The sequence below is a fragment of the Gymnoscopelus microlampas genome, assembly GCF_963454915.1.
Source record: "Gymnoscopelus microlampas genome assembly, chromosome: 4".
Classification (NCBI taxonomy): domain Eukaryota; kingdom Metazoa; phylum Chordata; class Actinopteri; order Myctophiformes; family Myctophidae; genus Gymnoscopelus; species Gymnoscopelus microlampas.
Window position 1 is genome coordinate 28,437,696 of NC_139941.1, and position 21,265 is coordinate 28,458,960.

At 41.0% G+C, this 21,265-nt stretch overlaps 1 protein-coding gene across 1 annotated transcript in view; it reads left to right on the forward strand.

Annotated features, from left to right (window-relative positions):
• Positions 1–16,453, forward strand: part of egflam (EGF-like, fibronectin type III and laminin G domains) — a 39,533-nt gene extending 23,080 nt beyond the window's left edge. The window contains exons 9-25 of the mRNA XM_084054290.1: positions 384–637; positions 1,072–1,259; positions 1,996–2,096; positions 2,799–2,899; positions 5,886–6,030; positions 7,265–7,454; positions 9,272–9,397; positions 10,836–11,079; positions 11,212–11,323; positions 11,461–11,577; positions 11,934–12,114; positions 12,521–12,544; positions 12,772–12,850; positions 13,133–13,276; positions 14,151–14,234; positions 14,830–14,933; positions 15,220–16,453. Of these exons, the coding sequence (XP_083910416.1) occupies positions 384–637; positions 1,072–1,259; positions 1,996–2,096; positions 2,799–2,899; positions 5,886–6,030; positions 7,265–7,454; positions 9,272–9,397; positions 10,836–11,079; positions 11,212–11,323; positions 11,461–11,577; positions 11,934–12,114; positions 12,521–12,544; positions 12,772–12,850; positions 13,133–13,276; positions 14,151–14,234; positions 14,830–14,933; positions 15,220–15,371 (2,346 nt within the window). The 3' untranslated portion in view covers positions 15,372–16,453. The remainder of the gene's footprint in view (positions 1–383; positions 638–1,071; positions 1,260–1,995; positions 2,097–2,798; positions 2,900–5,885; positions 6,031–7,264; positions 7,455–9,271; positions 9,398–10,835; positions 11,080–11,211; positions 11,324–11,460; positions 11,578–11,933; positions 12,115–12,520; positions 12,545–12,771; positions 12,851–13,132; positions 13,277–14,150; positions 14,235–14,829; positions 14,934–15,219) is intronic.
• Positions 16,454–21,265: the final 4,812 nt, after the last annotated feature.

Here is a 21,265-nt window from a genome sequence, read left to right on the forward strand (position 1 = left end):
CATACATACACACTAACACAGTATGAAAATATAATATGTGGTTACAGTGGTTACAGTGTATTATATAGCTACACATTTAAAGTAGTTGCAGTCCCAACATTCTAATCACTTTGAAACAAACTAATTTAATATTCAATCATATCCTCATATTCAATACTGGAGAACTGTTTATCAAGCATTCATTTAATTATAGCTACTGCTTCATGAACATATGAGAGACTAGAGGACAGATTGGTGACTTGGTTACTTGGTTACAAATGTGGGCCCCAACTGTACTTTTTGTCATTAACCACATTATCTCCCTTATGTCTTGCCATCTGTAATTCGCCCACCACTCATTTTGTCTCTTGCTCTTCTCCTATCTCCTCCCTGCTTTTCCTTAGCTGAAGCCATTCCCGGGCATAAACGAAGACAATCAGAAATCCCAACTCCGCTCCCGCTCCGGAACGCCTTCTGGTCGGAACGTTGTTTACCGCATGAACACTATAGCGCCTCCTAGTCCTAACGCCACACTCACCCCACCTTCCTCCACAACCTCCTCCACCCTCCCAGATGTCCGTGATCTGGTCTTCTCAACCACCTCAGAGCAGAGCACCACAGCAACTTTCATATCCACCACTCCTCCACCCACCGCCACATCCACCAACAGCAACACCACAACCACCACCAGCACCACCCCCATCACAAGCACCACCCCCATCACCACCATCACCATCACCACTGCTATCACCACCACAAGGTAAGTTACAACTACAACTAAGACAAAGTTGGTGGTTGTATTTGGTCTCCCTGCTCTTCTATTGAGAAATCTAGATCCTATGGTCTGGTAGGACCACTACTGGTTGACAAGTGGTACTGCCTGAGCAAGCAGGGTGTGTTCTATTGGCTCAGTGGTACATAATTCGTATGTGGTTCGTATTTGGTTCGAATCCCTGGTAGGACATGAAAGTTACAGCGTGTGGTTTGAAGCCCTATTCAAAAGGTTTTCAAAAATAACCAAACTACAAGCTCACAACATGACGTATTGGCCAGGTTATTCCTTTGTTTTCTCTTCTCCTCTTGCACCTCTAGCATTACGTTGCCCCCCACCACTCCCATACCCACCATGAGCCGCTGGAAGGGTGAGGTGCCCCGGGTGTACGAGCTGACCTGTGACGACACGGTGTGCCCTCCTGACAGCTACTGCCTCAGTGACTATGACAGTGGAGGCTCACGCTGTCACTGCAGCCTGGGACGCAGAGGGGACACGTGCAGTGAAGGTGAGAGAAGGGTTGTCTGGTGGAGGGGCATGTGCAAGAGCGATAAGCTTGATTTATACTTGCGCAGCGGTGTCGCGGTGGTGTCGCGGTGGTGTCGCACCCTCAAAATAGCAGATCTACAAGGTCAGAACGCGTTGTGCTTGCGAGCTTGTAGATCTGCTATTTTCGGATATATTGCGGCGTATAAGTCAGGCTATAGATACACAAGCAGGCTGTGGGGAGTCATGCAGCCAATGTGACCTGAAACAGTGAGGGGACACCTGCACCGCAGGCATCCCCACATGTGCATTACACAAGCATGCTCACACATTCACACCTGCGGAATTGTCATTACTGGCAGAAAAGGGTAGTGATTTTTTAAAAGAGGATTCTGTCATCCCCATTACCCTCTTGTGTCCGGCAGAGCATTAAATGGTGATCTTGATCAAGGTGTTTACAGATAGAGGCATCCCCCCCACATACAACAGTATTTTACACCTTTGCTTTCATGTTGAGAGGATTTTTTTTGGAAAAGTCAGATTTTTACGTTTATCTACTGTTGAATTGCTTGTATGTACTTTGTGTGCTTTACAAAGGACACTGCAGTGAAACTCACTATCATGTGGGTACTTTGTGTTTCTTGTGATATTAACATGCAATATATGAAATTATTAAATAAATAAAATAAATTATTAAAAATATATATGTCTAATAATCTCTGTTTATTCTTTATTCTGTTTACACCTGTGTTCTCCAGTGGTGTCGGTGAACTTTCCTCGGTTCTTTGGCTACTCCCACATGGCCTTTGAACCCCTGAAGAGCTCATACCAAACCTTTCAGATCACTATGGAGTTCAAGGTACACACAGACACACACACACACAAAGTGGCCACTATGGTCTATTACTGATAATAATAAATTATGCTTAATATGTTCTCAGTGATACGACAGTCGCGTGTTGAAAATAGCTGCTCTACAAGCTCAAAACACGTTGTATTGCGACACACATTGCTCGTAGATCAGCTATTCAAGTATGAATGAGGTAATATAGTGGGTTAAAGGGTCTTTTAAACAGTCTCTCTCTCCTTTTTATAATTTTTATCCCACGATTTTGTAACCCACATTTTTTCACCCAGTGCCAATTGCCTATGTAATCCTGGGCACTACCTACCCTCTGCCAGCCTAGGGAGAGCCCAAGCTGAAGCTCATGCCTCCTTCAATGCATGAGGAGCAAGCAGGCCGCTTCTTATCACCCGACAGGGGGGAGTTTCCCTGGTTGGACATAGCGCGTGGAAGGAACACGTTATTCCAACCAGTTCCCTTCTCCTCCATCAGGCGCCCCGGCTGACCAGGGGGAGGCAGTATAGTGACCAGGATTACTACATGTTTTTGTGAGGGTATTAACTACCCTAGGAGACACGGGGAGAACATGCAAACTCCACACAGAGTAGGCCCTTTCACCAACCCCAGTCTCTCTCTGATGCAAGCATATAGTCAGTGTCCACTGTGGTTTAGTATAGTGGGTGAAAAGGTCTTTGAAACAGTCTCTCTCTGGTACAGGCAGAGTCAGAGGATGGCTTGCTGCTCTATTGTGGGGAGAATGAACAGGGCCGTGGAGACTTCACCTCATTGGCCTTGGTGAGAGGGAGAGTGCACTACAGGTCAGTACTGCACTAGTTGCTTCCTACAGTAGTTTCTTCCTTCCGATCGATATTTTTGAGGTATACACAGTAAAATGTGTTAAAGCTGCAATCCAAAACGTGTTTTGTTGTGTGATGTCATTTTGACCAATCTGTAGAGTATGTCAATGCAATATAGTATACATGTAATTAAAAAAATCACACCCTGTGTGAAGGTAGCGGCGCCTTTGAATACATTATGTCATCGATATGTGTTTATAATGTGTTTATAGCCATGTGTCGTGTGAAGCTTGACCAATCACTTTGTTGACGGGTCTGACCAATCAGAGCGTCGACGACAGATAAAGTTAAATTGAGGATCTAACTTTAAATAACTTACCTAGAAGGAGACTTTAGCCAAATAAAAATATATACAAAAAAAAACATGAGGAAATAAAAACTAAACCTTGACATCATAGTGATGTCATGAATAGTCCCCTTGCCTGACAAATCACAACCTTGACGGGCCTGACCAATCAGAACCTTGACGGGCCTGACCAATCAGAACCTTAACGGAAAAGCTAGGTATAGAGCAGGACCATCTCCCTTAAAAATACAAAATACCATTCTGTCATAACGGATGACTGGGTCCCCGAACTCAGACTTTCTATACATTCACCCTTCATCTGTTCTTGTATCTTTCTCTTTCTATTCGTCATATTGGGAAGAATCTTGGACAGATAAAGTTAAATTGAGGATCTAACTTTAAATAACTTATCTAGAAGGAGACTTTAGCCAAATGAATAATAAGATGAAGTCATTGTTTATATAGACATCGAATTCTATATTCATGACATCATAGTGATGTCATGAATAGTGACCAATCAGAACGTTGGCGCACCTGACCAATCAGAACGTTGACGCACCTGACCAATCAGAACGTTGACGCACCTGACCAATCAGAACGTTGGCGCACCCGACCAATCAGAACGTTGACGCAAAAGCCAGGCATAGAGGGCTAATATCCGCTCTATACCTAAAGGTATAGAGCGGCTAGCGCCGCTAAAAACTACAGAGGTTGTATAGTTGGTCTACCTGCTGTTATATTGACAGGGTCCCCACGGTCATGAAATTCCTGGAAATATTTTGAAATAAAAAAAAAAAAAATCCAGTACTGGAAAAGGTTTGAAATTGATCAAACATCATCAAAGGTCCTGGAATTTATCAAGGGTCCTGGAAAAATATTTGGCTATGCATTGTTTTTGGCTATTGATTTTGTTAAAACTAAACATTTTCATAAACATGAATAATATTACACGAAATATGTAACATAAGTAGTTTTTCGCCGAACGGGCTGTGTGACGGCAGCCTAATGTATGTCTCAAACTTTATTTTTTGCTACACTGTCTATCTTTGGGCATTCTACATAGGAGTAAGAGACACATTATTGCGCCGAATGATTGTTATATAGGCCTGGAAATTGGGCTAAATATTCTGGAAAAGTTTTGGAAAAGTTTTGGAAATTCATTGCTAAAAATGTGTGGGGACCCTGTATTGAGAAATATAGATCCAGTGGTTGGGTAGGACCACCACTGGCTGACAAGATGTATTGCATGAAGGTCACATTGCAAATAGATAGACAAACATTTCTACAAAAATAGGCACCTATACAACTATCCTGCACTATGCAGAAAAACAATCAGGTTGCAGTGTCCTCACAAAGAAAAAGTGTCAACCAGTACAATGAAATGTATTCTCAGTTCAAATGGGTTTTCTGTTATGCCTGATATTTAGTTGCGTGCCGGTGTCTCACACCAAAAATAAATAAATAATGCATTATATAATTACTAGATACCAGAAACTGAATAGTGGCCCAGTGTTAATATGAATCTTCACAAATGAAAAATGAAATGATCCTTCAACTGTTCTTGGTGGCTCTTTTTTTATTTAACAATTTGATTTTAATTAGATTTTATCAGAATAAAAGTAAGTAGACAGTTTCTGGAGAAAGTGAATTGTGGTTGCCCCCAACACAGTATGTACATGGGAGTCAGCAGCATCACCATAGGACTCAGGGGGAAGTTTTTTTGTTTGGATATTTGACTTTTCCAAATTGTATTGGCCCCTACTGTAGATGTAGAACTCAATTATTGGGACACATTTAGGCGTATGACCTTTGAATGATTCAGATGGTTGAGTTATGGCAGTTTTTGTGAAATAGGCCCTGCCCACAAATTCTGTAAGCCATTTATAGCAAGACATTAATGAATATCAATCGCAGGAATACAGGACCGATCATGTCTACAAAATGTTGTCAAATGTGTTTGTGGTGCGAAAACTCTAGGAGTTGCATGCCAAGTTTTGTGGAAATAATAATAATAATAAATAGATTCAGTTATAATTGTATAGTATGGCAAAGGAAAATTACGTGTTTAGTTGTCAAACACAGAGGCACTTATCAGCTTTCTGCCACACACAGTTTCTGTAGAAACTATATCTAAAGCATACTGGCTCTTGCTTTCAAGACTGAAATGGAGAGGTTCAGGAATAATTTTACTGAATTTTGCAGACAGAAAGCATTTCCCACAGGTTGTAAGCAAAACGCCAGCGGTGATTAAATCTTTTCATTTTGCTGTAATACATTTGGTGAAATCCTACACCTAACATGTTTAAGAAATGCTCTGGGATTTGGCACGCCATTTACCAGAAACCTTGTGAATATCAGCCAACGGTCAAAGAGAATTTTACTCTTTTTAACTATTTAAACTCTATAGCCAACTTAGTTGACTGGGGTCCTCCATGGGTCTGTACTTAGCCCACTTCTTTTTTTCCTCTAGTCTACACCGAATCTTTTCTCCCAAAATAGCCGCTCTACAAGCTCACAACCTGCTGCGTTGCAACGTGGCTATTTTTGCTGAATGTTCATGTATTTTCACTGAATGTTCACCCATTATGACATGCCCAGAAGAGGGATGCTAGGCTTCATGTGGTTAAATGCAATCCATCTGTTTGTTTTGCCCTCCTACAGGTTTAACTGTGGTACTGGTGCAGCTCAGATTGTTGGTGAGAGTCGTATTGTCCTGGGCCAGTGGCACACCGTTACTGCCTTTAGAGATGGAATGAGTGGCTGGCTCCGCATGGATAATGACAACCCCATATCTGGACGCTCACAGGTGAGACCTGTCACAAAAATGGATCCATTTGGTTATATTGGTACACTCTCAGAGTTGCAATAAATTAACAACAAAGATTTGACTGTGTAAACAAAATGTCAGACAATACTTTCTCCTCTGTGTGGGGCATTTCATTTAACAATAATGCATAGACGAAAGTTCAACTGCAAATTATACCTTAGTATAATTCTCTTCAATCAACATTTCATCTGTTGAATACGTTGAGCCCCCGGGATTTCTTTGAGCGGTGGACACTTGTATTGATAATGACAAATACCGTAAGTGTAGTGGATGACACCAGCTAGCCAAAGCACAGGCAGTACGTGTCACCTTATATAAGCGTAGTTATGCACAAGTAGATCTTCAAACATGTAAGAGCTATTTACAGATAGAGCTTGACTGAAATTGTTGCATCTTCATCACCGTTAAGAGCTCTATCATACTAAAGAATCTAACTGGACATAACCTCACATCACCACGCTTTCTGTAGTACATGCGGAAAGCCTGGTTTCTATTCAGAATTTCAACCAGTGTTATGTAATAATCCCCCACCAACATGCAGAATCGAGTATATAACCTAGTCTTGCTAGTCGCTATAAGTTAGAACAAAACATGGACATAGCAAACAAAGTATTCCAAGAAGTACTTGAAGAAAATTGCCAGATTCATAAGATTACATCTTGGTTTCTGAGCTAAATTATTTTTGGAGCACAGACCATGTCCGCACTGATTCTCTCTAGACCGGATGCTGTAACCTGGCAAAGGCAAATTGATCGTAGTCTAACCTGGACTTTTCTCTCCTCTTGTTAAATTTGTGTTACTGATTATTTTGCTGAGGTCATTTTGACTGAAACATCAACACGTATCATTAAATCATTATCTGCGTGTACAGCAGTGTTGCAGTGACATTTTAGCTCCAGGGCGCTCTAACCCTCACCGACTTTATTTTTCAGGATAGATTATTTTCTGCTTTTCACCCATTATATTAATAATACATAACGTGTTCTGCATTTCAGTCAACTTATGAAGCAGATGCTCTTCAATGCTGAAAAACCTTGGCATACTCCAGTGGCAACAAAATAATCCCATCATTTGTGAATAATTCTATGTCGCATTATTAATACTGTACATGTCCTTTTTTGACACCTCTGAAAGATTTGGTAAAAGACTAAGCCCCATCTTATTTCAGTACATCTTGCCTGGCAGTTATATTCTTTTAATTCTTGTCTTCCAGGGTCAGTACACTAAGATCACCTTCCGCTCGCCGCTGTACCTGGGTGGTTCGCCCAGCGCCTATTGGCTGGTCAGGGCAACAGGGACCAATCGTGGCTTTGTTGGGTGTGTCCAGGGTCTGACCATCAACGATAAGGCAGCAGACATCAGACCATGGCCTATGGGCAGAGCCTTAAGTGGCGCTGACATTGGTGAGTTTGCGTGTCCGTGTGTGTGGTCGTATGTGTGTGCATGTGTTACAGCTACTGGCATCATGTGGCCCCTAGGGCCCTGTTTGCAGAAGTTTGATTTTTGATTTAGTGTTATGGGTGTTGGTTTTCTTTTGTTTCAGTCACTGACCTATAACACTATTTCTTAACTCCCCATAATGGTGATTGGCACTCCATGCAGTGGGCCCCTCTTTATACATTATACAATGCAGAACAGCTGTGCAGCCAGGGGAATCTAATTTACTGTACAGTTGGTCCCCTGACCCGTGTTTCAGAGAAGACTTGGCTGTTGGAGAGAGTTCTTACGAACTAGATACTTTTTAAACTTTGTTTGGATAAGATTTTTCTCTAATGTGTCCTTGCTCTTGATTTTTCAGTTCAGTTTCAATTTCATTTTTTATTATATTTTTTCAATTGTCCCACAGTCTGGATAGATTATTTTGGCATCATTGGTGGGTGTCATTAAAAAAAACAATTTCACCCTATTTTCTCATTTCTGTTTCATTTACTTGTTTTGTTTGATAAAGAGCAGGTTTCACAGACAGGTCTAGATGTTGACCTTAAAATAAGGGGCAATCTCTGGATTCCTTACCATAGTACTTGGCTTAATCAAAATAGCCTCACAGGCTCTCAACGCATAGTGAATGCTTATACTGTAGATGTGCTATTTTTGAAATCTTTTCTCATGGGGGTCTCTGGTACACGATCCTTTCACATGGGGACCTGCGGCCAAATACAGTATCATTTTGGGAGTCCTTGATCTGAAAATGTTTGAGAACCACTGGGTTATACTGTGCAACTGTTGCTGTCACTTTATACAGTCCAGAAGGTCACCAGTCAGACATAGTATTTGATCAGTGGATTTATTAACTGTGACGTCATCTGACAGAACTTTTGAGAGCGAGGTTTCCTTCACACCACGACCATGTCTGGCTTGCAACGTCTGGCACAAAATGCTTACGAAAGATTGAACCACTTGAACCCTAGCCCCAGCCTATTATGGGGCTAACATTTGGTGAAAATTACAAGCTCACAACCTTTTGCGACATTTTTGACCTGATTCGGTTATTCGGTTATAATATCAGGTCAACTAAGTATAGGATTTAGTGGTTAAAACAAGTAAAACATTGCGGCAGGTTTTGACTGACACAAAAGACATAGAACAAAAGTTGCATGAGTTCCAGCTGGTTGGTTGTTATTATCTTTATAGTGCCCACAGTCTCTTACAGTAAATTGCCCTTGAGGAAGCCAATGAAGCCCTGACCTGCTCAGCACAGCAGGTGACTCTGAACTCTCTGATTAACTGGCTGATGATGTGATCAGCATCTCGCTCTTCTTCTGAAACTAGAAACCGTCTGTTGTCCACAGGATGTCAAACAGACCAGGACATTCCATTTCCATTTAGTTTGGTCCTGCAGTAAGAAACAGTCATGTCTACAAGTTGTGTTTCATAGAGGTTCTATAGAAATTTTCAAAGAAAATGTGGAATTAAACACTAAAATAATTTATACTATAGGGGAAATCGATAATGGAGCTTGAGATGCAACATTCAGTGAAGGGTTCAGCTTTTTTTAACATCCTTTTCACTCTTGACAACTGGCCTCGATTATTTTTGAAAATGTTCATGTTGATTCGTTGATATATTTATTTATATACTTCATTTATTCTAAAGTAATTGATTACTTTTTATTTGATTAACCGGAAAAGTATTTCATAGAATAATCGAATAAGAAGATAATTGATATTTGCAGCCCCTGTGTACCCTAACCTGTTTGTGCACCCTTGCTGTCTTCTGCCAGGTGAGTGCAGCGACAGTGTTTGTAATCTGGTCACCTGTGACAATGGAGGAATGTGCTTTGCTAACCGTGCAGATGGCTACATCTGTCTGTGTCCATTGGGCTTCAGAGGGGCACTGTGTGAAGAGAGTGAGTCAAAACACACACACACACACACACACACACACACACACACACACACACACACACACACACACACACACACACACACACACACACACACACACACACACACACACACACACATTTCTTAAGTGCAGTTTGGAATAACATTGGTCGAGACAAGTACCATTACAGTATATCGTATGTGGAAACAAGAGAATTGATTGCAGATGAGACAGATGAGGTACATTGAAGCCCCTGCCCTCATGTTCTCTTCCACTGTCCTCCTCAGGCATTCTTCCTTCCTACGCAGTCATTTCTGATGCAGTGTTCACACTAGCAGGGACAAAGCAACAGGCTACTTGTCATTTTCAATGGAAGCCAGTGACATGAAGCATCAAATTATCATCGGACACTTATTGCTGCTTGACACGTTACGAAATGAGTTTGTGGGTTCGAATCCACGTGGTGCATTCAGCTTTGTCGAGTGCCTACAGTATTCGAACACAATTGGCCCGTGTTCAGGGGAGGGAAGCTGGACGGGGAGGGTGATATCACTACATGTATTGATCCTATGGGGATCCTATGCTGACAGGTGCTGGGGCAGCACCTGTCAGCAGGGAGGTGAGTCAGTAGAATACAACAGCAGCGACCACACACTAATGTGTGTGGGGAGGAATCAATTGGCAAAAATGACTAAATTGGGGAGGAAAAAAGAAAATTGCTTCATCTACAACTCCGACGTGAAACATCAATCATATGTTTTTTTCCCCATTATTTTCACTCCCCTTCTCTCTCCCCACAATTTCTGTTCAGTCCTGTGTAAGAAAAACTAATTATTGCCGTTAGCCAGTCCTTGGCTTGTAGGTTGGCTATTTTCGGTTGATGAGATTTTGTGTAGAGGAGAAAAAAGGAGCGGACAGACCTACTATAGACCCTGCTTAAGAGGTTAACCCTACCCGTTTCATTTACGCAGTGTGGCTTGAACAACACTTCAACAGCCGACTCGGCAGCAATGTAGTTGGCAACACTGCCTTGGATGTTTTGTAGATTGTATCGCCACTGCAGTGAATGCAGCGAGAGTGTTCGTTTAACTTTTAGTTACAAATGGATAAATTAACACTGAGGATTTTAATGTGTAATCATTTTTTTACGCAGACCCTTTTGTTGTCACTGTGCTACTATTTATCAACACACACACACACACACACACACACACACGCACACACACGCACACACACGCACACACACGCACACGCACACGCACACACACACGCACACACACACACGCACACCTTGGTATCACTATATTTGTGACGACATCAACATTTTAGTTGATGTCCTTTTTTTAACCTCTTATTTTTGTTTTTGCCATTTTTAGCCCTAACCCTAAAGGCTGGGGTATATTCAGTTGTGCGTCGCCATTTGGACCTCATAAGTGTCATCCTTCGCCTTGTCTCTCCAGGTTTCCAGCTGTCCCTGCCCCACTTTAACGCCACAGTGTTTTCATACGCCGCCGTCCCCTGGCCCGAGACCAGCCAGAGTTATCTGTCCTTCATGGAGTTTGAGCTGACATTCCGGCCGTCGGGACCCGATGGAACGCTGCTGTACAGTGACGACGCGGGCAGCGGCGACTTCCTGGCCATCAACCTAGTGGACGGATACGCGGAGTTCAGATTCGACTGCGGCTCTGGAGGAGCCGTAATAAGGTGCCATACTTTTGTCATCTTAATAAGTCGTTTTTCAAACTGTAGTGCTGTGGAATTTTAATGTACATTGTCACTGCACAGTGTAAAATCCTCAGTATACAGTATACAGTGTACTTGTGTTGTGTCCTGTAGGAGTCAGGAGCAGATCAGTATGAATGCCTGGCATGAGCTGAGGGTGTCTCGGACAGCAAAGAGCGGCATCTTACAGGTGGACAACCAGAAGCCAGTGGAGGGGATTTCTGAGGTATTCAGCCATTCAGTCATTGTCCTCATTATTAATACTAGTGTACTTTGTCCTACGTTTTCATTTTGCTTAACCCATTGCAGCAGGTTTGTACTCACTGACACAACTAATCTCAGTCTGTATTTCTCTGTCTAAAGGGAGCTTTCACTCAGATCAAATGCAGCTCTCCTCTTTATGTTGGTGGAGTACCTGCATATGATCAAACCAAGAGCACTGCAGGTGTGCTGCGGCCCTTCACTGGGACAGTCCAGAAGGTATGACAACAGAGTAATAAATGTGCCTTTTGGGACAGTCAGTCTCTTTATTTGATTTGACGATATTGTTGTTTTTAAGTGGTGTAATACAACTGTCATTGAAAGACAGTAATTAAAAGGTCGCAACCTATTCTTTTGCTTCACATTCATCAACCTCTTTTGAGTCCTTTAAACAGAAAAGGTGGCTAATTTACGGCCATAATAGTAGGATATTCTTTAAGCGTATGTCAAGAGCAGTTTCTAATTAACTTACTACACTTTTACAGGCTTCTTTTTCTTGCTCTTTCTTTATATGTATTACACGTGTGTATGTTTGTGCGTGCGTGTGTTTCACATACACACTCTCACCCCTGCAGCTGGTTCTCAACGACCGCACCATCCCCATTGCGTTGGGCTCTGCTGGTGGCGTTAACGTGGCGAACGCAGATCATCCATGTGTAGACAATCCCTGTGCCAATGGAGGAACCTGCAGACCAAAGTGGGACGGGTACGAGTGTGACTGCTCCCTGGGCTACGACGGCAGGCACTGCCAGAAAGGTCAGTCGCATTTTAGACAGTGTGGTACTGTAATGTTGTCCTTTTACATTAAGCTGCTGACATTGTGACTTTTCTTATGACATTTACATATTCTGAGCACTTAGCGGTTTTTATTCTGGTCAATTTATGAGTGTTATAATTTAGTAAAACAGACTAGAATTATGTGAAAGCAGCATGTTGACATGGAGAGCACAGCTATTGTTATTAAGATATTGTAGGTTATACGGATGTTTACTGTATATACAGTATGAGGCAGGACATTTCACCTTGTAAACTGTGTTCATGTGTCCTCTGGGATTAAATGCTTTGTTATTCCATTGCATTCTAATATAATCTAATGTATTGAACAATTTAATCTCTTCTAAGCCCCTCTATGCCTTCCTTTTTTTTATGCTTTCGCTACCAGAATGTGGGAATTATTGTTTGAACAGTAAGTTTTTCATCCAATATTAAAACAAGGAAATATTCAAACCTCAAAACAACAAACAAATCTCAAAACATTGTCAACATCACCATAAATTAAGAAAATGTACTCAATTTAACTTTCCGATAATGTTACTGCATCTCCTTTGAGATTTTTTGTCTGGTATGATCAAGTATGATTATGCTGCCACCCTGTGGTCCTCTTAAGTAATTGCCTTTTCCTATCATTGCCAGCTGTGACTGAAGCGATCGAGATACCCCAGTTCATTGGCCGAAGCTACCTAACATACGATAACAGGGATATTCTGAAAAGGTTGGCAATTTCACACTCTTTTACACTTTTTCATACAAAATAAATATCTGTTTAAAAGCACATAATAAACACACACACATGCATGCGCGCAGGCACGTACGTAGGTACACACACATGCACGCACGTACAAACACGCATGCACGCTAGAATCCCTTGCTACATGCATTTGTAGAACAGGAGTAGTTAACTAGCTGTGCAAACAAAATAAAAATCTAAGACATCTTTGAGTAATTGTGTGTGTGTGATTGTGCGTTCTCACATGCATACCATCTGTTTGTTCAGGGTGTCAGGTGTCAGGACAAGCCTTTTCATGCGTTTTAAGAGCACTGCAAAGGATGGCCTGTTGCTATGGCGAGGAGACAGTCCAATGAGACCCAACAGTGACTTCCTGTCCATGGGGCTTCAAGACGGGGCACTAATCTTCAGGTGTGGCTATTTTCTCTGAATGTTTGACTATTTTCGCTGAATGTTTGCCTATAATGACATGCCCAGTATCGGGACACAAGGGTTCATGTGGTTAAATAATATATCTGTGGATGGAAGCTATAGACGAATCCACAGACGCGCTTGCCTGTAGCTGCCTGTAGGCGGCCATTGCTGCGGTGTCGCGTCCGCGGAGCGTTGACACCGCAGCAATGGCTGCACGCAGGGCAGCGCTCCGTGGATTTGTGTATAGGGGATACAAATCATCTCATACACTCCTTCAACTTCCATCCATGGAAAGATAATTGAATTATCCAAGATAAGAAGACATTTATTGATTGCACTTTAAGTCCAAGCAAAGCACAGAGCTCCTTGTGCTTAATGGGATTGACAGAAGCCCACAAAGATTAGATACATCTTATCTATTTATGTCACATAAAAATGTTAACAGTCTTATTAAGCGCAACCAGACGTGCAGATGTCAGATCTGCAGCATTACATATATCAAGATTGTAACACGTTGTAGAACGTCCTTGTTTTTAAGACAGGAGAATTTTCAGAGTTACTAGTACCTACAGAAGGGCAAGTAGAGAGTTTGATTCAGGGAGGAGAGGTGAGACTCTCCTGTCCTGAGTGGGGTTTGTAAGATCATTGTATGTTTGGGGGCCAGGACAGAGTACCGTTAAAATGAAGCGGAACGATGGCCAGCCCAGGTTAGTGGAGACAGAATTCAGCACCCAGTCATAGCAGAGTTAGAAAGCACAGGTCCAAGAGCAGCCTTTTTGTCAGCACTAACATTTATCTAGTGAAGCACTATAGTAGATATACTTAATACACTCATTTGAAATAATCATAGATGTTCCCCATGTTTCTCTAGTTATAATCTAGGAAGTGGTCCAACCGACATCATCATCAATGGGTCCTTTAATGATGGAAGGTGGCACAGAGTAAAAGCTGTGAGGTAAGCAATAATACTGTAGAATGAGCCGAGTTGAAACCTGCAACCACTTGCAACAGAATCCCAAAAGCTGTGGTTTGCAACATTCAAAGTCTGGACAGTCCGCATCAAGACGACAAGCGGAGATCATTTACCATTTCCATAGCAATGGCTCTTGTCACGTCACATTTCTTGATGCACAGAATCCAGTACAATTAAAACCTGTGACTGATTCCACGAATGCCTTCTAAATCATTAGTTCTCACACTTTGAAGAGTTTTCAAAAATGTTAAAAAATAGCAGATGTACAAGCTCGAAGCGCGGAAGTGACACGCTTTGAGGTTGTGTATCTGTTATTTTTGAATAGCCAATGCACAAATGACACAGAAGCTTTCCCGGTTTTAAATTGGTCAATTTAAATTGTTAAACTGTGATAATATCAAACATAACTATCAAACATATCAGACAAGGAAATGCCTGTATTTAATTCTGTTTGACCAGAAGCAGTGGTACAACATATCTCCACCGAAGATAAAAATTAATGACCGGGTGGTATCAAGATCAGGTATGGATTAATACTGATGTTTCAATCAGTTCTTGCTATGCCTCATCTCTCCAGGGACGGACAGTCAGGCAAGCTGACAGTGGACGACTACGGAGCAAAGACAGGCAGGTCACCTGGCAAAATGAGGCAACTCAACATCAATGGGCCATTATATGTTGGTATGTGAAGCTTATGCTTTTGTTCACCCATCATACTTACTGTACACAGAATATCGTTGTTGTCTTTGGGCAGAAACCTCATATTTCTTTTTTTTTAAATAAACAAATGCCCTATTTTATACTTAGTAATATGAAAAAACCCAGTTTATCGCAATGCATTGTGATGTTCTAGGTGGTTATTTCCACTATATTTTAAACATTTGAAAGATTTTGTTAATAAAGATAGATAAGATAAAGAGATAAAAAATAATGTATTAAATAAAATATTATTGTTATTTCTCTGAAGGTGGCATGAAGGAGATTGCCTTGCACACCAACAGACAGTACATGGGAGGAATGGTGGGCTGTGTGTCTCACTTCACTCTCTCCTCTGACTACCACCTGGCTCTGGTGGAGGATGCAGCCGACGGCAAGAATATCAACACCTGCTCCAACTAGACATTTGCCTCGCATATGTGTCAACACCTTTTACAGCAGGAGTGAATCCCTTCACCAGCAATTGAAGTCAATCTCTTGGGACCAAAACAAAAGACACTTTTGAGAGCCAAGGAACATCTTTGTTAAGATGGCTCTTACAGTATGTGAAGAACAAAGTTTCAAACCATCTCTTAAGATGCCAAGACATGAATTACAAGGTCTATTTTAGCACCTTTACCCACTACATAAAACATTTTCCACTAATGAGCGCAGTGTTGAAGACCAAAGTTCATCAACGGAAAACCTTTCAGCATAAATGCTCTGGGAAATGAGGAAAACACTGCTGTGGGAATAAAACGGATTAATTGGAAGACCTTTGAAGGAATTATTTTTCAGTTATATCTTATTTATTTTTTCTACTTGACATCATTATTTGGTTTCTGGAAATACCAAATTATTTAAGCAATTGCAATTGTACTTTTCTTAAATGTGACCTTGAGCGATTAGTACTAACTTGTTTGTAGAATATTTTCATCTGCTTTTGGCCCACAAATTACCATTGTGGTTATTGTATTATTATTTATGTTGTGATGTTTTTTATGTTATGTTTTGTTTCAGTCCTTAGGCTACATTGTGTTTTTTAAACTCATGTGTTGAGTTGACAGTGTAAACTGGCCAAAATGAGGGAGACAGCCCATTTCTGTAATTTGACACTGCACTATATTGTATATTTCAGCCTTGGAGTTCAGTTGAGTTGTGTTGTAGCTTTTGTTTTCATACCAGTGAACATGGGTAATATCTATGAGTTGTGTTTTTAGTTATCAGTTTATTGTCCTCACAGGCCTAAGGATAATGCCCTCACTCTAAAAGGGACCTTTTTTTTATCAGGTATGTCATGTGGGGTCCCAGGGATGGCAATTGCCATCCCCTATTGTTTGCATTTAACCTCCAAATCAATTCATTTATGCATATTTTCTCCACCACTGAAGCTTTTTCCTTTTGCGGATGAATCAGATCGGCATTGAGTGCATCTCAATCCACGCCCGTCCATCATTGTTCACACATGTTATAGACACGTGTTTTCCTGTCTGCAACCATACATTAATTGGGGGGTGCTCTCCATTCCGACATCTCGCCACTCCGACTAGTGGCTTCCGCGTGCGGTTAGGGTTAGGGTTAGGGTTAGGTATAGGGTTCGTAACGTTAACGTCGGAAAGGCGACATGTCGGAAAGGCGAAATGCACCCACATTAATTGGCCACTTTCAAACTGCCATCGTTATTTTGGGCATGTTATTATAGTTGAATATTTAAAAAAGAATATCAAGTTTATTTTTTTCTTAGCAGATCATAAGCTCACAATGAGCTTGCAGATCAGTTATTTTTGCTATTTTTGAAATAGGGTTTATTCTGCTTTTTTTTGCCACCCTCTTTAAATATTGCTCTGGTTCTGATGTTTCTGGTCTGGTTCATAAGAATTACTGTATGTTTGACAATCATTTTTGTCACGCTTGTGAACAAGTTTTATTTACAACTTAACATAACACTGTATTCTCAATGCCCAAAGAAAACTGTTAATTATAAAGAGGTATTTGAAATAATAAAACAAATATCTATCCCTTAATCTGCTCGATTGATTTTGTTTTTATTAAAACATTTATAATTTAACAGCTACTGGTATTCCAATGAGAGCCCACCAGTTATTTCTACAAGGGAAAAGGGTCAGCTGTATTAATGTTACTGTTGTCTGCTGCATTGTCACCCAGTTGGTTTGAAAGTCTCAATCAGAGATCTCAGATCCTCTGGCTACACAAGACTATGACATTCTGTACCTGTCAGCATTGTGCCAAACTGACAGTTAATGACCTGACACATGACAGTTAATGACATGACACACAAGTATGGATGCAGGGTGGACTGTGTACAGATTAGAGCACATTGACAACTTAAAAACCCTATATACTTAGTTGACCGGAGTCTCCCAGGGGTCTACAAGGCCCACTACTTTTTTATCTTTGCCAAAAATAGCAGATCTACAAGCTCACAACGCGATGTGTTGTGTGCTTGTAGATCTGCTGTTTTAGCTGAATGTTCGCCCCCCAGAATAGGGATGCTGGGTAAATCCTAAATGCAGCTTCTCACCTCTCAGTCAACCACACTGACCACTAGGTGGTAGTAATGGACAAGGTCTGTCAAACCACTAATCAAGAGAGCATTCAGGGTGATGGTCTCCTCATGACAAGTATGTTGATATTCTATGTATGAATCCTCTTCTCCCTTCTCTTATAAGGACAAAATGAGGATACGGTTCATCTTGATATTCTAATAATGTAAGTAATGGCTGGTAGCTGGGCTACAATCATGCAGACACAAACCCCCTGGGTAGTAGTGAGGCAGTACAGTGGCAGTACTGTGTAAAATAATAATAATAATAATGATATTGTAAAGATTATGCCTTTTCCTAGCTAAATAAGAGTTCCATTACACTCCCTGTGTTGCTGTAAAATGTTAAGTTATCACGCAGAGACATGACAGAGATCATATTGTAGGGCCTGTTTTAATAGTCACTTCAGGGGAGAGACACGGACATGTGGTTTCTCTATACACAGTAAAATCCTGGAAAAAAGTGTTCATTTAACTCTGAGAGTGTATAAATGCAACAAAGTGGACCCGACAGAATTAGTAGGGGGTGCTAACCACAAAAAATGGCCAAATCGTTACGCGGCGGATAAAAGCATGAAATTTGATACAGATGTCCCTTGGGTCATCCTAAAACATCCTAGAAGGGGTGCCCAAAAAAATCTTAAACAGGAAGTGAGTTATTGACGAAATTGAAACTGGCCGCCTAGTGTTGTCGATTGACTCAAAAGACAACTAAAGAATCTCATAAAAGCATACAATTTGGCATACATGTCCCTTGGGTCATCCCAAGACATCCCAGAAGGGGTGCCCAAAAAAATCTTAAACAGGAAGTGAGCTATTGACAAAATTGAAAATGACCGCCTACAGTGTTGTCGATTGACTCAACAGACAACTAAAGAATCTCATAAAAGCATACAATTTGGCATACATGTCCCTTGGGTCATCCTAAGACATCCTAGAAGGGGTGCCTGAAATGATCTGAAACAGGAAGTGAGTTGAAATTGAAAATGGCCGTGTACAGTGTTGACAGATGATGCAAAAGACACTCATAAAAAATAATCTCATAAAAGCATGACATTTGGTACAAATGTCCCTTGGGTGATCTGAATGCATCTTAAGGGGTGCCAAAAAAAAAGTTTTAATAGTCTCTCAATGGAAAACACTCCTCCCCCACGGGCTGCACTGCTTTGCCAATCTGGCATTTGGTCCAGAAGCCTGAAAGCTATGCAATCTCTACCATCTCCTGACAAATATGGATGGATTAAAGTCGCTGCTTCGTGGACACCTTTATGGACACTCTTGCCAGAGGCTGCCAAAGTTTGTAGAGAACTCAAGTGTGGCTGCAAAGCTGAGCCCTTCTGTTCGAGAAAGTGTAGATGCCGGGATGCTGGGTTACCTTGCAGAGCATTATGCCAATGTGCTGGTATTTGCGAAATGGCACACATGAATACATGTAGGTACTAAACACTAATCACAAAAAAACAGTAATGATCAAGAAGAAAATACATGAGAAGATAGAGTGTAAAACCAGCAAGAAGATGTAGAGTGCAAAATAAATAAGATGCAGAGAGTAAAATAAGAATATGCAGAGTAAGATAAGATGCATAGTAAAATAAATAAGAATATGCAGAGAGTTAGATAAATAAAGAAGATTCAAAGAGTAAAAAAATAATAATAATGCAGAAAGTAAAATAAATAAGAATATGCAGAGAGTTAGATAAATAAAGAAGATTCAAAGAGTAAAAAAATAATAATAATGCAGAAAGTAAAATAAATAAGATGATGTAGAAATGAAAACAGAAGGTAGACTACAAAATACGGCAGGTTATGCACTGCATAACCTGTCGTATTGAGTCTGCATAATATGCAGACTGCCGTGGTCAACTGTTTAAACAGCAATTTAGAATTTCTTCAACATGGTCTCTTCCTAAAAAGTTTAATAAACAAGCAAACAAACAAATAAATAACCCCTTCTAGGATATATTAAGAAGCACTCAATGTACGTACCGAATGGTACACTTTTATGACGTCCCTTTATGTTTTCTTTTGTGTCAACTGCTTTAGGCGGTCACTTCTTGTTTAAAACCTCTTTGGGCAGCCCTTGTAGGATGCGTTCAGATCACCCAAGGGACATTTGTACCACATTTCATGCTTTTATGAGATTCTTTAGGTATCTTGCATCATCTTTCACACTGTAGGTGGCCATTTTCAATTTAGTCAATAACTCACTTCCTGTTTCAGATTATTTTGAGCACCCCTTCTAGGATGTGTTAGGATGACCCAAGGGACATATGTGCCAAATTGTATGCTTTTTGGAGATTCTATAGGCTTTTTGAGCCAATCGCCAACACTGTAGGCGGCCATTTTCAATTTTGTCAATAACTCACTTCCTGTTGAAGACTTTTTTGGGCACCCCTTCTAGGATGTCTTAGGATGACCTAAGGGACATGTGTGCCAAATTTTATGCTTTTTGGAGATTCTTTAGTTGTCTTTTGAGTCAATTGACAACAGTAGGCGGCCATTTTCAATTTGGTCAATAACTCACTTCCTGTTTCAGATTTTTTTGGGCACCCCTTCTAGGATGTCTTAGGATGACCCAAGGGACATGTGTGCCAAATGTTATGCTTTTTGGAGATTCTTTTGGTGTCTTTTGAGTCAACGGTCAACAGTTTAGGTGGCCATTTTGGATTTTGTCCATAACTCACTTCCTGTTGAAGATTTTTTTGGGCACCCCTTCTAGGATGTTTTAGGATGACCCAAGGGACATCTGTATCAAATTTCATGCTTTTATCCGCCGCGTAACGATTTTTCACTTAGCACCCCCTACTAAATGGCATTGTGTTCACCTCTTATAGGCCTACTGCTGGTCATGATGTTGTATTGTTTATCTTCTTTATTCAGTGTTTTTAGGCATAGGTGCAACGCAAAATCAAAGAGTTTGTCTGATTCCACTGACTATAAAAGCCATTAATTTGATCATGCGTTAATAAGCAACCATGGCCTTTGTGGAAGCCAAACCACAGATAACAGTTCATATTGATATTTCATAATTAATGTGTGTTGAGTACAAATGGTAAAACCTAAATATTTGAAGAAGATAAATAATTGCTAAATTCATATGTTTAATTCATGGTATATGTATATACAAGTATTGACATAAGAGGACTTTTGCTTTAAGAGAACATCACAGAGTACCTTTGTTAATTAAGGCCTTTGATAATTAAGGTTGAGTAAGGACAGGTGTGTATTGTGTCACTGTGACATTTTGATGATTAGACTCAGCTGCTGTCATCGGTGGGACTGAGAGTCAGTCAGTACCAGTCAGTGTCAGACAGTTTGGAAGCATACAGTTTTCTTACCGTCTTGAACGTGTTCATCTCACAATCTTGCTACCATAATTGACGGCCACAGTCATGGAGTGTACACGAGTGTATCGCCTCAATGGCCAAGCAGACACATGGCCCAACTAACTCCACATTTTCCCCCAAAATTCCTCAATATTCTGCCTGTCAAACCAGCTGCTTCGCATCCCATCACTGTACTTGCAGGATGTACAATTAATATCAAACGCATTATGCTCCAATACTTATGCAAATCACTTCGCCAACACAAAATTCACGTCCGGGTCTTTCTTTTCACCAGCCAATCACCTTTCACGTTGCCACGTCCGTTGCCACGTCGCGCTGACGTACGCTAAACAAGCGCTGCCGTGCGCACTATGCGAACGAGCCCAAAGGCGCGCAAAAACAAGCCGACCATTGCTTAGACACAAAGT